The following is a 17,427-nucleotide window of genomic DNA, read 5'->3' as shown; positions in this document are numbered from 1 at the left end:
GGGTTGTTGCTTCTATTGGGATGCACCCTGGTTAATGTTTAACGGCTAGTTATCCTCCCGTGGTTTTTCCTTCTGCAGTGTTCAGTCGCGGGGGGTAAAATTAGAGGAACTGAAGCATGGGGCGTAGTGAAATGCTACATATACGACATCAATGTCTTGTATGTCATCAATTCTGGAGCCGCCGATTGAGAGCCATACAAGATGGATCGATGGTTGAGTAGAGGTCCACTACACCCCCCTGTTGGAAAAAGTTTCCGAACAGTAGAGCTGGGTGATGGATATCTATCATGATGAGGAATCTGCAGGAGAAAAAGCCATAGAAAGAACATTACAGTAAGGTAATTTCTCCATCTCGGTGTTCTCAGGAGCTGTAGTTCACCCAAGAAAATGTATTTGAACATTAAGAGAAGTCCAAGGGACTTCTGTGGCACTGCACAGATGGTGCCGTGTGTCCCTATGCAAAAAGCAGATGCCTACGGAGTTTACCAGACCCCATTAAACAGTTAAAAATCCTAGTCCGAGAAAAGCACTTGAGTGGCAAAACGCACCACTTGCTCAGGAGGTTGAAAATCAAAAAATCCAGATTCTAGCAAAAGAGCTGGGGGTCTTGAAGGTTTAAGGGAATTGGCACAGAACTGAAAATTCTCCCTAACCAACACTAATGGAGCAGGACTCTGGGCACTGAAAAGAACGCAGAAATACCGTCTTCAGCAACTATCACTGTAGCAAAGTGATGCGGGGGCACCAAACTCTCGCGGTATGACGCAGTCTTTTTTCTTGCGGCCCAAATGTGCTGGGATGACAAAATTCGGCAGAAGGGTGTTTTGTTGGATAAACTGGTACTCCCCAAAGCCTCAAGGCGCAACTTGAAACAGCGCATCTACTGCACGGCAACCTCTGATTGAGCTGGCCAGCCCACTGGATGGCCCAGGGATGCTTCCGAGCAGGCTCACTTGCAGGGTTACCAGGAGGTCTGATTGGTCCCACCACTACAAGGGTTTGAAGCACCTTCACAGGTCTTTTGAGATCAGGTGCAAAGCAGGGCTCCACTGGGACAATGAGATTCAGGTGCCAGACCTCTTCAAGTGCATCTCAGGATCCTCCTTTGTTCTGCTGCGCTCCTCAGGATACTTGGTTCATTCTGCTAGTCAGTTCTGACTTGTTGTTGATCTTCTGGAATGAATGCTGGAGCCCTCCTGTTATCCACAGTCTGGTGAGTGCTCGCACCCAGCCCACCAATGGCAAGATCTTCTCCATGCATGCACACCAGCAGTGGTCCAGTCAGGGACCACTGGGGTTCTCATGCTTTGAAGCCCAACAGACACCCTGGCACCAGTAGTATGGTTTGGGACCAGATAGTCCCAGCCCTCTTCCTGGGTGTCTACACGCGTGACCTGCAGGGACCCACAAAAGAAGCAGCTTTGATGTGCAATTGCATGCCCAAATGAGGAAATCCCACCCATTGCAGGCGGAAGGCCAAGAGACAAAATGGCCAAAGGAATAGACAAAAGACCTTGTGGCACAACCATGTTAGACACCAGCCAGTCATGAGCCATATGCGCTAAATGCAATAAGGCTTTGTGAAGAGTTGTACAAATACAGGAAAAGGCTACTGCTGCCACCCCTCGGTTCCTAGGCACATTGTACAATCAGTAATTCCTTATTCCTTAGAGGGTGTCTAGGACCATAGAACACAGAAGCCATTGCAAGGTACTCCAAGGTACTTTGTGCAGTGATCAAATGTTACCAACAAGTGGCAACAAAGTCGAAATGTGCGACCCCTTTAGGAATTCCTGTACGCTTGGCAGGTTCAGGTGTCAGAAGCTATGCAGACAAGATCACTCTCGACAAGGAGTTCTGTCGAGCAATAAGGTAGTGGGGTGTGCGCTCCAACATCTCTGGGGGCACAGTTTTCCAGAGCCCCTCGTACCAGGAGACGGTCACCACAGACACTTGGGGAACCCACACTGGACGTCTCCACGCCAGAGGCCTGTGGCTGCCGGAGGAGAGGGATAGCTACATCAATGTCCTGGAGCTGGGCCCTCAAGTACTTCCTTCCGTCCCCCAAGGGCAAGGTGGTGAGGCTCTTCACAGACAATACCACCACAATGTTCTACATCAGGAAGCAGCGAGAACCAGATCCCCCAGCGCTCTCCAGAGAGGCGCAGGACTTGTGGCACTGGTCCGTCGCCCAGGAAATGTTCCTCATTCCTTTCCACCTGGCAAGGGTCAAGAACACCATTGCTGACTTCCTCACCAGGGAGCTGCGCTCTTGCCACGAGTGGGAGCCTCCACAGGATCAAGTGGACAACCTCTTCCTCAAATGGGGCAGACCCCAGATCAATCTGATTGCGATGGCAATGAACTCCAAATGCCAGAGCTTTGCCGGCAGGTTCCACCAACTGAGGAGCATGGGGGACAAGTTTTCTTTCCCCCGGGAAGGCCTGTTCTTTTACGTGTCCCCTCCCACCCCCATTGCCACTCCTGCTTCGATTCATCAATCAACTCAAACGGTGCAGATGCAGGATGATCCTAGTCTCCCTGGCGTGGCTGAGGCAGATTTGGTACCCGGACCTTCTCAGCCTGTCAGTGTCACCATGTCAAGCTGCCAGTGGTCGCAGATCTGCTCACCAGAGAAGGGGGCGCTATCCTGCATCACAACCTAGGATCGCTCAACCTGAAGGCTTGGCTCCTGCAGCCTTGGATTTAGGAGTGTACAAGTTGCTGGCGGACTGCAGGGAGGTCCTTGCCAGGGCCAGAGCGTTGTTGACTCTGTAGTGCTATGGGCACAAGTGGAAACGTTTTGCTACGTGGTGCCAGTTGTAGTAGATTAACCCTCTGAGGGTCACGGCCCTGCAGATTATTCCGAACGTGGTGTTCTTGGCCAAGGCGGGGCTGGCGCATGCCTCTATCAAGGTGCATCTGGCAGCTATCGAGGTCTCCAGGAAGGTCTTCTCTTTGGTCCCACCGTTTTGTCAAGGAGTTCCTCAAAGGACTGTTTAGATCGTTCCCGCCGATGAAGACACCTGCCCCGGCGTGAGAACTCAATGTGGTACGGGTGAGGCTCATGGGGGGGGAGGCCCCCTTGGAGCTTATGTATCAGGCCCCTCTCAAGTTCTTCTTGTGGAAAACGGCTTTCCTTGTGGCCATCCCCTGTACAGGATAGGGCCTGAATCTCACCTACCCTCCTTGCAAACAGCCTTCTCTGACTTTTCAAGACACGTGGGTGGTGCTGCGGTCGCACCCCTCCTTCATGAAAAGGTCCCGTCGGAATGCCACCGCAACAAGCCTTTGGTGTTGCCTTTGTCCTTTCCGAAGCCTTCGTTGCTGGCTGAAAGGACTTTGCACTCACTGGATGTGGCTCGTGCTCTGAAGTTCTGTGGCACACACAGTTTCCGGAAAACATCTCATCTATTCGTGAATTTTGGTCCTGTGAACCATGGGAAGGCCTTGTCCAAGGCTTCCATCTCCAGGTGGCTCACCAGCTGTATCACACACTGTCACCGGTTGGCAAAGCGACCGCTGCCCGGCCGTCCGAGAGCCCATTCCTGTCTGGTGTGCTCCTGCTGGACATCTGCAGGGCTGCTACGTGGAGGTCCATGCACACCTTCACAAGATTCTACTGCGTCAACAGGGATTCCAGGGTCGGCCAAGCAGTGCTATGAAACCTGATAGCTTGAAGGTTGAGCCTGTTCCGGAGGCAGGAGTAATTGCTTCTGTTGAGCCTTGCCATCTCCTGTGGTTGTGTAATGTTATACTGCAATGTATTCTTTATTCACGAGCATGTGAATCCATGCCAGACCCCATGCTGGATAAGAAACAAGTTACTTACCTGTAACTTTTGTTCTCCAGCATGTGTCTGGCATGGATTCACATGCAAACCCTCCCGCTGTCCCCTCTGTGGCTCTTCTTGGTCATACTGCCACTTTACGTGCTTACTAAATCCAAAGATGGCTGCCAGAGGAGGGGCTTGGGGAGAGGGCAGTCATTTGGCTGGAGGCAGTATGACCCAGAGCTCAGTGATTGGTTTAGAGGAGAAAGATGGTTTGAAAGTGAAACTTTTTTTTTCTTTTGAGGATTTCAGGCCTGACGACGGGGAATATTCATGAGCATGTGAATCCATGACAGACCCATGCTGGAGAACAACCCTCCTGGTTTCTTATCTTCACCCCATTGGAGTGGTCATCCCTCGTTGTTGGTATTCGATAACTGGATTGGTCCTCTCATGTTTCTCCAGTCTTAGACAGCTCCAACCGGGCCTTTGATTTGTTCATTTGGATTTTCCCCACTTCTGTTACCTTTTGGAACTCTGTTGTGTGCTGTTGTTTGAGTCTGTGTGGTTTGTTTTGTTGTTGCAGTGTAGTGAAGTTTGTGCAGATTGTTGTGTTGTAGGCTTGTGGTTGTTTGGTTAGAGTTTGAGGTGTATGCAGAGGGTGAAATTGTTTGTGGAATGGTTAATTGGCATTGCTGTCTGGAAGCGAGGCGTTACTTCCGTATTCTCTCCCTCTTCGGAGCTCCTCCGTCGAATAAAAATCTGGGCAGGACAGCAGTGGTCATTTCAGTGATGCAAAGGGCCTGCAGGTGTCATCTTTGGTTACTTCAGTTTCCAGGGGTCAACTGGCCTTTCACCTCAGGAACCTTCTTTTATCCAGTTTCACCACACACTTCTGTGCTAACTCACAGCCTTTTACAGAAAGGGGCGGGTGGCTGTCCAATCAGGACAGCCAGTCCCCCCAGTGGGAACTGGTTGCATTCAGGCAGATAAAGTGCAGGGGAGTGAAACACTCCTCCCAGACTTCCTGCCTGCCCTGAAACACTGGAGCCTAGGCGGGGACACCAAAGGGTTCCCGCCAAAGGCAAAACACACACAGAGACCTCTGTAAGGCACAGTGTGTATACAGTACCCTCTGGGAACACTACAAACAACTCTGACTACAGGTATAGGAAACCCAACCTATGGTATAAGCTTGTACTACACAGTTTTGGTAGTGTGTTGAGCAGCCATGCTTATCTCAAGAGGGGGTCATTGTGAGCTGTAGGGGAGTTAGAGATTCACAGTGACAAGTATTCAAATAAACACTTGCACACAAGGTTTCTTGAATAAACAATTATTAATTTGTAAGTTAGAGTAAGCCTTCTTCAGAAGGGGGCAATATCACAGTAACACTCCAATACACTTCAAAACACACATTCTTAGTTTCTAAATCAGAAAGGACCTTTTTGGGATGGCTCAGACACAACCTACACCCTCAGGTGACTTCAATTGCTAGGGTGCAGGGATCATTAATATGTTACTGTTGCATTTAGAATCATGTAGGAATAAGTCAAAGGAAAAGATAGTTAGAACATACAAGAGACCACAAATATTCTTAAGCAGGCAAATACTTTCCGATTCTCCAACAAGAGTTATTCAGTGAAATAAGGCTAAGCCAAAGTCAATAGGCAAAAGTCTATCTGAGCTGAAGTACTTCTTTGTAGGTAAGTAGAAAGTCTTTGCACAATGTTTTAGAAGTCTTTGAAGAAAAAAGATTCAAATGGGCCACAAGCAGTTAGACTTGTGAAAGGTAGAAGATGCAAGCGACTCTACGAGAGGTAAGTTCTCTCAGACTTTACAGTATCCTTTGTATTGAAGAAAAAGTGCAGTAGATGACTTCTGTTCCTGTCCAGCACTGCAGATCTCTGTTCCTGGGCCTCAGTCGTGGGGACAAGAGGGAGGACTTCTGGGGACTCCTGCATTGCAATGGGACGGTCACCGCTCACAACCGGCAATCTTTCCAAGAAGTGGCACTTTGATGTTTCAGCTCCTTGCAACTACCGCAAATGGCAACACAGCGGTTCCTGGCTGTTGATATGGACTTTCCTTGCTTCTGGGTCCTGCAATCTGTTGAGGGGGCTCAGGCTCGGTCAGTCCTGCTTCCTGGGAGTCTGGAGGATCTTCCTGGAGCTCTTGGCCAGCTTAAAAGCAATGCACACAATCTGGTGTTCCACTCCCTGGCTACACGGTTTCCAACAGCAACTCTGGAAATTCATCCAGCTCCGAGAAGGATGTCCAGGTGGCTTACTTTTGGAGTTCATTGGTCCCACCAACTCAAGGGGAGAAGTCATCCTTGCAGGGGCTTCTCTCTCGATACAAATTTGGAGTTTCAGCACTGCAGCAGGGCTTCACCGGCCAAACCAATGGTCCAGGAGTTGCAGCAGACGTCCTCTTAAAGTTCTTCTTCGGTTTCTTCGTCCGGTGGTCAACTCTGCCTTCCAAGCCAAAAGCCCTGCCTTTTATTCGGTTTTGTTCCATTAATTCCAGCCCAGCTGTCAGTCACCCAGAAGGGTGGCTGTTCTTGCCGGACTGTCAGCTGGCCAATCACTACAGAGTGCATTTGGGTCTCCTAGGAGACTAAGCACAGGGAGTTTTGTGCACCTCACTCATTTCCTGCCCCCATCAGACACCCTGTAGCCAGAGGCGGGCTTCACTCGGGAATCCTGCCAAAAGCAAAGCGAACAAAGGGACCAAACCTGGTTTGGCACGCAGAGTTAATCTCAAGAAGGACCTATCCACAAAGAAATGGTGAAAAAAGAAGACCGGAACAATTTTGACAAAAATGGCACCCTTGGGTGCTTTACTGCAGCTGGCAATGCAGCCTGCGGTAAATGCACAACACAGTAGTTAAAATTAAACCACTGCCACCAGCCATTCATCGAGGAAAGGGTAACATAAAAATGTTACATGAGAAGCTTGACAAAGGGGATACTAAGTAACCCCTCCAGAACCCTATTGAAAGATGTTGTGTGCTGGGTCTAGACAGTTACAAATGTAAATAAAGCCAATTTCACTCTACTGCTATGGGAAAAGTAGTTTATCCTAGATAAGGTATTTAAACCTTTGGGAAATCTGAAAGACTTCCCTGTGCCACTGCACTGAAGGTGTTGTGTGACACAATGTAAAAGATGATACCTATGGAGTTTGTCAGGCTCCATAACCAAAAGAAAGAGTTCAAAAATCACATTAAAATACATGAGCGAGTGGAAAAAGGGTCGCGCTCTCTCCAGGTAAATAAATCAAGTCCCCAAATCCAGCAAAGTTGCTGGGGGTCTGTCTCTAAGGTGGAGGGAATTGGCAAATTTCGGAGAATTCTCCCGAACACTCCAATGTTTTAGAGATTGAATAAATGTACATTCTCAGCAAGAGCTTGATAAAATTGTTATACTTTTCTAAAAATCAAATGTAACTATTTATGTGAGGATTGGGATAAAATGTCCTTTTCAAAGTGCACATTGTAATCAACTTGAATGAAAAGGTGCAAAGTGGAAACACATATTTTTATTTGCACACACAATGCCCCGGCTATGCCATTATAATCTTTTGCATTTGTTTTTCCTTGTTTCAGCTGACAATGGCACAATGCATCTTTGGGATTGGAGAACTGGGTATAACTTTCAAAGAATTCATGCAGCTGTACAACCCGGATCATTAGACAGTGAATCTGGGATATTTGCATGCACATTTGACCAGTCCGAAAGCAGGTTAATCACAGCAGAGGCTGATAAAACCATCAAAGTGTACAAGGAAGACGACACTGCAGTATGTATTAATATTTGTTATAATAACAAATTCCTATGCTCTCTCAGCCTGCCAAGTTGTGAAGTAAACCTTCTACAAAATGATGAATCCTTTTTTGTTTAACATATGCTCTGACGTGACAGAAGTTTATATGTATTCTTAATAGGTTTGTTACTAAGGTTATAAATGGGTTGCATTTTTCTAACATTTTCATGCAGAACATGAGAATCGTGGTTCTGCAGAAATGTAGCTCAGATTTTCGCATTTATTAATTTTCTTTAAAAGAAGTACTAAATAGATAAAAACAAATGCAGTTTTTAACAATTTAAAAAAATAGATTATGGACAAAGCAGTTTTTACAGTGTTCTAGTGAGAGGTGAAGCAACACCAGGTATTGCTTATTGTTAAAGATCCTTCTTTTTTTCCTGCGTGTAGAGTGGTCTTATGTACCACCCTTCTGCCAGTAATGTTGGCTTCTCTGCACATGGCTCTGGAAGAAAGAACGGCAGGGTGTGTTAACGGGAAGGCAGATGCAGAAACCTTTGGTGTTGATGCAAGTTGCAAGTACCCATTACCTGTGTGCAGATATAGCAATCTCTGTTTGTGGTTGGTACCGACCGGGAAGGTTAGCCATATAGGCAGAACCCGAATTGTGGAGTACAGAAATTAACAGCATGCTTGTTGATGGAAGGTGGATAGGGTCTGAATCTGTTAAGTACACTAGACCTGGAGGCCATCTGAAGGAGTGCGGGAGGTGTAATAGTGCAAGACATTTGTAGTGAGGAGTTTGTTAAGGGATAAGGTGGGTGGAGTCTGAGGTTGAGGCTGTAGTCGCTTTGTGGATCTTGGTAGATTGTAGGAAAGATTTCTCTTTTAGGCAATGTTCCCTCCCTAGTCTATGGACCCCCTAAACGTTTTGCTACGGTTTTTGATCTTCTCTTGACTTTTACAGAGAAGGGAATCCTTCAGCTTCACTTCCCTGGCCTTTTGCTCATTTGTTGGGGTGAAACGGATTAGTCCTTCAGGCTATTGTACTGGGAAACTGTTTCCCTTTTGTATTTCTACTTTTTACATTGTTTGGTAACTTTTTAACATTGCACACAGTATCGTTCAATGCAGTGCAATGGGGTTACTTTTGCATCATCCTAGCCTTTTTAACTATGGAATTGTTGGTTAATTTAAATGTGCCTATAGACAAATTGGTGGCAGCAGATATATTTGTACTATATTTCTAGTTGTCACAATCATGTTTACCATGTTTGGCTACTAACAATGGCTAGTGTCCTTAGATGGCTGTGCCACAAGATATTTTGCTTGTTCTTTGGCCAGTTCGTTTCTTGGCCTTCCTCCTGCCTTCCCAGGTCTGAAAATCCTTAATATGGGTCATGCATGCTGGACGTGGTCCTACCTCTTACGCTCATAGAACAGCTAGACCGTTCTATTCCAAATGGCGGTTGTTCGATACGTTGCCGGGAAAACGACGTTTGCACTTTTCACGTCGCTAACTTCACGTGTATTCTGCTTCGTCACGTGAACTACGGCATTACGTATATAAGCAGCGTGGAAACTTCACTCGCTGCTTCTGATCGAATCATTTGGCGTTGTGTAGCTTAACCTCCAATCTGCATCCTTGCAGGTTTCCTCAGCTGCTTCTTGGGCCTTCTATAGCGTGTTTTCCGCCACACGCTGATTCCTGGAGCTGTTTGTTCGCGTGTCCTTCCACACGCACACGTTGTCTTCAAACGCGGCTGTCCTGGGCTGCGTGAATCCTGTTGGCGTGTAAATCCACACGCGCACGTTGTCTTCAAGCGCTGCTGGCCTGGACTGCGTGAATCCTGCTCGCGTGTAAATCCACACGCACACGTAGTCTTCAAGCGCTGCTGGCCTGGGCTGCGTGAATCCTGTTCGCGTGCAAATCCACAAGCGCACGCTATCTTCAAGCGCGGCTGGCCTGGACTGCGTGAATCCTATTCGCGTGTATTTCCGCACGCGCACGCTATTTTCTTCGCGGCTGTTCAGAACCGCGTGTACTTTGTTTATACCATAAAAAGGGCGCTATTTCCAACTCCTGCACCTGTGATATTAACAGGGGGATTGATTAATTTCTATACTTTTCTCTACGTGGGAAGGAAGCTTTTCAAGGATTATTGGAAGGTGACAGTGAACAGTACTTTGGACGCTATCCTGTGGTGCATCAACCCGGTATCTAGCGTGAGCCTCGTTCCGTTCGGGATAAGTCTCCCTTACTAATCTTCCCTTCCTTGTCGTTTGTTCTACTTCTGGATTTTCCTCAAGAGACTTCTGCTGGATTCTTCTGCCCTAGACTTAAGGTCAGTGTGTGCATTAATGTCAAATCCTGTTCTATCATAGTAAATTTGGGGCAGTTTCTTATGATACTTTATTTTGTTCTAGGCTGACTTCCTATACCTTACCCACGCCCTTTCCAGTGATCCATCTCTCTGCCTGTTTTGTCAGTCAGAGAGTTGTATCATTTGGAAGGTCTAAACTTGACTTCACAACTATCAAATCGTATGAACAGGGATCCGGAAGACCCTACCATCTGTATCCTTTTGAGTACCGTATCCTTTTCAGTCAATACTTTGGTGCTTTCTGACAGAATCAGAAGCCATGGAGGGTACGGATCCTTTAGCTGTTTTGACTCAGTTGATCAGCGATTTGAGAAATGAAATGGTTACGGCACAGGACATGTTACGGCACCGTATGGACGTTATGCAAGACGCCATGCACGCTAGTCCTCAGGGAGCACAGGTTCCAATGGCCACTGCATCTGGATCTGGGACTATGACACCCCCACAGGAAACTATTAATGTGGTTATGCCCACTCAGTTTCCCTTGGCCCCCCCGGAACGGTTCACTGGTGATCCCAAAACCTATAGAACCTTCGTTAATCAGTGCCGACTCCATTTTCTTTGTCGTCCTACATCTTTTCCTGACCTAACCACAAAAGCAGCATTCGTGCTTTCCCATTTAGGGGGTACAGCTTCTGCTTGGGCTAACCCTTTGTTGGAAACAAATAGCCCTTTGTTATACGACTGTGACGATCTCTTGGCTGCTATGAGTAAAGTCCTTGACATGCGTTACGCTACTCAAGCCATGGATCTGGAGTTACTTAATCTACAACAAGGCAATCAACCTCTTTTGCCTTACATTGCCCGATTCAATCAACTAACAGCCGAAACTCAATGGCCTGAAGGCAAGAAAACGGCTGTTTTTTACAAGGGTCTTTCAGAAGAACTGAAAGATGCCTTATCTACGGTTCCGGTAGTTCCTACGGGATTCACAGAGTTGCTCGATTTGGTTCTACAAATCGATGCCCGAAGAAATGCTCGGAAAGGAGAGAAAAAACCCTTCATACAAGCCTCGGTTCGTTCAGAGACATCGGCAGTCCTCTCGAACGACCCTGAACCAATGCAGATTGGCGCCGTGAGAGGCCGGTTGTCCAATGCAGAACGAGAGATCCGAAGAAAGAACCATTTATGTATGTATTGCGGTTCATCCGAGCATTTATTAGCGACATGTCCTAAGAAACCCGTCAAGCGTTCGGGAAACGCCAAAACTCGACAGTAGCAGGAGTCCCTGTGTCGAGTGTTTCATCGGACTCCAGTACCATTCCTAATCACGCACCCATAGCTGTTGAGGTGACGTTACGTTGTGATGACCGAGAATTGGTTTCCAAGGCCATGGTTGATTCCGGAGCCACCAACAATTACATAGACATCACATATGCCAAGTACTGTTCCATACCCCTTGTAAACAAGAACAAACCTGAAACGGTTAATACCGTGGACGGATCTGTTTTGACTTCTGGTATGGTAACCCAGGAGACGGTATCTGTTCAGATAACATTATCGAATAATTATTCGGAAGAAATCGTCTTCGATGTCATAGCTGCTCCGCAGTACGAAATCATACTTGGTCTTGCCTGGTTAACCCTTCATAATCCCGCCGTTGACTGGGTTTCGGGATTGCTCCAGTATCCTTCAATTTATTGCAATGAACATTGCTTTACCAGTCAGGAGGTGTCAAACAAGCAACACATATTGGCCTCTATGGGTGTAGTTTCAACTATTAGCGTGGTACAAAGCAATACTACCATACCATGCGAATACGCTGAGTACGCCGATGTCTTTGATAAAGGCCAGGCAGAACAATTGCCTCCACATCGACAGTATGACTGTCCAATTGAATTGATTCCTGGAGCTAAAATTCCTACAGGTCGTTTATATTCACTGACTCCAAAAGAAGACGTTGTGTTGAAAGAATACATCGACAAAGCTTTAGCGATGGGATTCATACGGCCATCGCAATCACCTGCTGCGTCTCCTCTATTCTTTGTTCCGAAGAAAGAGGAAGATCTAAGGCCTTGCATTGATTACAGGGCACTTAACGACATCACCATAAAAAATCAATATCCTTTACCACTGATAAACGTTCTATTGGATCAATTAGGTACTTCCAGGTACTTCACCAAATTGGACTTGCGAGGAGCATACAATTTAGTTCGCATTCGTGAGGGCGACGAATGGAAGACCGCTTTCAAGACACGGTATGGTCTTTACGAGTATTTGGTGATGCCTTTTGGTCTGTGCAACGCTCCCGCCACTTTTCAATTCTTCATGAATGATATATTCAGGGATATAATGGACCAGTTCGTGGTGATTTATTTGGATGATATTCTGATTCATCATCTTTTTCGGAACACGTCAAACACGTTTCTACAGTCTTACAAAGACTCAGGGAGAACCTTCTTTTTGTGAAAGCCGAGAAATGCGTCTTTCATTCACAGGAAGTGGAATTCCTGGGTTACGACATTACCAATCTAGGTGCTCGAATGAGCCGTTCAAAGGTGAAGGCCATATTGAATTGGCCTATTCCGCACAATGTCAAGTCATTACAGTCTTTCCTAGGTTTTGCGAATTTTTGTCGCAGATTTATTCGTTCCTTCTCCAAAACAGTAGCTCCTTTGACGGCTTTCTGTTGGAACCAGAATGCCCAAGCATCATTCGAAACGTTAAAGGAAGCATTTACCACTGCACCCGTGCTTCAACATCCAGATCCAGATCGCCAGTTTATCGTTGAAGCGGATGCATCCAGTGTCGCTACTGGAGCGGTACTCTCACAAGTTTGCACAGAAACCAAGGAGGAGCACCCAGTGGCTTTCTTCTCTCGCAAACTTACCCCATATGAACGAAATTACACCGTCACTGAGCGGGAATTGCTGGCTATCAAGGATGCCTTCCGAGAATGGCGTCATCGTCTTCTTGGGGCCAAACATCAGGTGTTGGTGTACTCTGACCATAAATCTTCAAGCATTCAAATCTATGAAATGCCTTACGGCTCGACAGGCCAGATGGCATGTCTTTTTTTGCCCAATATGATTTCCAGGTCACATATCGTCCTGCCAGAGAACACGTTAAGTCGGACGCGTTGTCTCGTATGGGTGAAGAGGCGAAGGAAGAAGCACAAGTGCAAAATCAGTTGTTGGCAGATCATGTAATATGTAGTTCTGTTCAACCATCCTTAAAAACCGAAGTACAAGAGTGGGTGAAAAATCATCCACAAGTTATCCAGGATATGAATCTGGACGTACATAACGGTTTACCTTTCACACAAGGAGTGCTCTACTTACCAACGTCTTCGACGCGGAATAAGGCCCTCAAGTGGAATCATGATTCCTTGATCGCAGCCCATCCTGGACGGAAGAAAACACTAGAGCTGCTCAAAAGATGCTGCTGGTGGCCATCCATGACAAAAGATGTCATAGATCATGTATCGACTTGTTCTGTATGCATCCAATGCAAAAACACTCCTGGTAAACCAGTGGGCTTACTCCAGTCCCTACCTGTCCCTAACAAACCATGGGACATGATATCTATGGACTTTGTGGTAGAACTCCCACAAAACCAGGAGTACGATACCATATGGGTTGTAGTGGATTACTTCACTAAATTGGCTCTTTATATTCCCTGTATTGGTTTACCAACCGCTGCTGTTCTGGCTGACCTATTCATTCAACATATATTCCGTTTCTTTGGTCTACCGTCAGTAATCATTACGGACAGGGGCTCACAGTTTGCGTCACGCTTTTGGAGAGCACGAACATCAGCATTACTGATTGATGACAGAATGTCCAGTGCTTATCACCCTCAAACTGATGGACAGACCGAAAGAGTCAATAGCACTATGGAACAATATCTGCGGTGTTTGTGTCTGCAGTTTCAATCAGATTGGCTCAAGGTCCTGCCGGCAGCAGAATTCGCCTATAACAACTCCTATCATAGTGCCATAGGCACTTCACCATTCTATGCTCTTTATGGACAACACCCCCGATCAATACCTTTGGATTCCAGCTTGTCTTTGGATACTCCTGCCGCAGGCCGTACTTTTCGTGATCTGAAGAATCTACAGAGGAAAGTGAAGCAGCAATTGGAGCAAGCTAAAAGACGCGACAAGTTCTATGCCGATGCTCATAGAGTACCCGCACCTGTCTACAAGGCTGGTATGAAAGTATGGTTGTCCACTAAGAACTTGAGGATACCAGGCAAAAAGAAATTATTGCCTAAATACATTGGTCCGTATGCAGTACTCCAAGTAATTAATCCGGCTGCTGTCCGTCTGGCTTTACCACAACGATGGCGAGTGCATCCCTATTCCACGTGTCACTCATTAAGCCGTGTTCTGAAGCTACCAGATTGCCTGTACGGCCTGTTGCTATTTCTGTGCGGGGTTCAGATGAATACAGGACATACTGGATATGAGACTACGTACTGGTAGGCCGTTTTATCTGGTGGATTGGAAGGGCTATGGTCCCGAAGATAGGTCCTGGGAACCTCTTTCCAATATTCATGCTCCTGCTTTATTGAAGCGTTTTCACACGAGACGGGGAGAGGTTGCCCCTTTGGGGGATGGCACTGTCGTGCATGCTCCTACCTCTTACGCTCATAGAACAGCTAGACTGTTCTATTCCAAATGGCGGTTGTTCGATACGTTGCCGGGAAAACGACGTTTGCACTTTTCACGTCGCTAACTTCACGTGTATTCTGCTTCGTCACGTGAACTACGGCATTACGTATATAAGCAGCGTGGAAACTTCACTCGCTGCTTCTGATCGAATCATTTGGCGTTGTGTAGCTTAACCTCCAATCTGCATCCTTGCAGGTTTCCTCAGCTGCTTCTTGGGCCTTCTATAGCGTGTTTTCCGCCACACGCTGATTCCTGGAGCTGTTTGTTCGCGTGTCCTTCCACACGCACACGTTGTCTTCAAACGCGGCTGTCCTGGGCTGCGTGAATCCTGTTCGCGTGCAAATCCACAAGCGCACGCTATCTTCAAGCGCGGCTGGCCTGGACTGCGTGAATCCTGTTCGCGTGTAAATCCACACGCGCACGTTGTCTTCAAACGCGGCTGTCCTGGGTTGCGTGAATCCTGTTCGCGTGTAAATCCACAAGCGCACGCTATCTTCAAGCGCGGCTGGCCTGGACTGCGTGAATCCTATTCGCGTGTATTTCCGCACGCGCACGCTATTTTCTTCGCGGCTGTTCAGAACCGCGTGTACTTTGTTTATACCATAAAAAGGGCGCTATTTCCAACTCCTGCACCTGTGATATTAACAGGGGGATTGATTCATTTCTATACTTTTCTCTACGTGGGAAGGAAGCTTTTCAAGGATTATTGGAAGGTGACAGTGAACAGTACTTTGGACGCTATCCTGTGGTGCATCAACCCGGTATCTAGCGTGAGCCTCGTTCCGTTCGGGATAAGTCTCCCTTACTAATCTTCCCTTCCTTGTCGTTTGTTCTACTTCTGGATTTTCCTCAAGAGACTTCTGCTGGATTCTTCTGCCCTAGACTTAAGGTCAGTGTGTGCATTAATGTCAAATCCTGTTCTATCATAGTCAATTTGGGGCAGTTTCTTATGATCCTTTATTTTGTTCTAGGCTGACTTCCTATACCTTACCCACGCCCTTTCCAGTGATCCATCTCTCTGCCTGTTTTGTCAGTCAGAGAGTTGTATCATTTGGAAGGTCTAAACTTGACTTCACAACTATCAAATCGTATGAACAGGGATCCGGAAGACCCTACCATCTGTATCCTTTTGAGTACCGTATCCTTTTCAGTCAATACTTTGGTGCTTTCTGACAATATGGTCATGAATTTCACCAATAGAGATGCTGTTTTCGTGGTCTGGTGTATGCCATTAGACCCAGGAAGTGGGTTGGGACTGTCTGGTCCCAGTCCACAAGTTGTGGCCAGTAAGTCTGCTGTGAGTAAAAGCCACAGTGGTCCGTGATTGCACCGCTGCTGGCCTAGTGCGTGTTGCAGATCCTTGCTAATGGAGGATTGAGTTTGAATTTAGAATAAGAGGAGGTCCTGCAGCCATTCCAGTAGATTAGCAACTGAGCCAAGTATACTGTGTAGCTGTGCAGCCGACTGAAGTCCCATGGGCGACTCCTGATGAGGCCTAGCAGCCTTTCCTGCAATTGCCCCATTGAAGCCCTGCTAGACTACCTGATCTGAGACAGCCCTCTGCGATGCTTCGACCCTTGGACTGGTGGGAACAACCAGTCTCCAGTCTTCTCATGCACCGGCATCCTAGAACCCTCAATCGACCTTGGGCCACCCGGTGGACAGACCAGCTCTGAATTAGGCTACTACCCCAGAAGCGTTTGCCATTCCGCGTTTGTCTGGAACTTGGGTGGTCGCCAGCTCATCCTACAAGTTACTCCTGCCACGTTTTAGCTTTGCAGCATCAAGGGATCCGATACTGGAAGTCTGTCTCCTGAGAGTTGGCGAGATGTCTGCTGTCGCACGTGTGCATTGACTGTCACTGGCCATCCCCTGTGTTAGGCAGAGTTTGTAGGCAGTACCCTTTGGGACCACTACATACAACTAAGACTACAGGTGTAAGCAAAACCAACCTTTGGTAGAAGTCTGTACTACACAGTTTTGTGGTAGCATTGCTGAGCAGCCAGGCTTATCTCAAGGGGGAATGTGAGCTGTAAGGATGTTACTCAGAGGTCTATAATTACAAGTATTCAAATAGACTCTTATACTCAAGTTTTCTTGGTAAAACACTTATTCATTTATTTCACAGTCAGTTATAAAACATTCACTAGAAGGAGACAATCTATATCACACAAAAATATACTTCAGTACTTAACAATATCAGGTTCTGAGGCATTTAAACTTCTTTGAAGGAGGAGCAAAATGGCATTCAGAGCGTTTGAAGTAGGAGCAAAAAGACATATGTTAATAACATGAATATTACAGTTACTCTAAAACATTGCAAATAGTTTGAGTTCACCAGAGGAGCCGATTCAATGAAACAGGTTAGGCCAAAGCCAATGGGTAAAGTCTTGTATAGGATAAAGCAGTTCTGGAAGTTAAACGGAAAAGTCTTTGCCAAAGTTCTCAGAAGTAGTTCATAAAAGAAAGATTCATATGTTGGGTCACAAGCGGAGTAGGCCTGCAAGTTGACAAAGTTTCAAGCACTTTCGCAGTGAGAGGTAAGTTTTCTGTCGGGTTTTCACAGTACCTTACAATGAAGAAAAAGATGCAGCTGAAGACATCTGTTCCTGGCAGTTCCTGCAGATCTTGCTGTTTGTGAGCCTTAGTCGTAGGGATAAGAGGGAGGATGTTGGGATACTCCTGCGCTGCACTGGGACTGGTCAAAAAGCTGTCAAAGGCAAACCTTCAATTCCGGTAGCTGTAGTCAAGCACACAAACTGGTGTCCTCCTCCCTAGCTATTCGGTTTCCTCCTGCACTCTGAGGAAAATAAAACCAGCTCCAAGGATGGTATCCAGGTGGCTTACGAGTTGATTGGTCCCACCAACTCAAAGGGAGAAGTTGTCCT

At 46.8% G+C, this 17,427-nt stretch overlaps 1 protein-coding gene across 3 annotated transcripts in view; it reads left to right on the top strand.

Annotated features, from left to right (window-relative positions):
• The window catches only part of PLRG1 (pleiotropic regulator 1), a 427,106-nt gene that overhangs the window by 321,908 nt on the left and 87,771 nt on the right, over positions 1–17,427 (top strand). For all 3 annotated transcript variants that reach the window (XM_069631306.1, XM_069631305.1, XM_069631307.1), the window contains one exon: positions 7,383–7,576. In XM_069631306.1, coding sequence (XP_069487407.1) covers positions 7,383–7,576 — 194 coding nt within the window. The remainder of the gene's footprint in view (positions 1–7,382; positions 7,577–17,427) is intronic.

Source organism: Ambystoma mexicanum, chromosome 6q (assembly GCF_040938575.1).
Source record: "Ambystoma mexicanum isolate Mex_15411 chromosome 6q, UKY_AmexF1_1, whole genome shotgun sequence".
NCBI classification, from domain to species: Eukaryota; Metazoa; Chordata; class Amphibia; order Caudata; family Ambystomatidae; genus Ambystoma; species Ambystoma mexicanum.
Note: the sequence above shows the minus strand (reverse complement) of the source record. Positions and strands in the feature narration are given on the sequence as shown.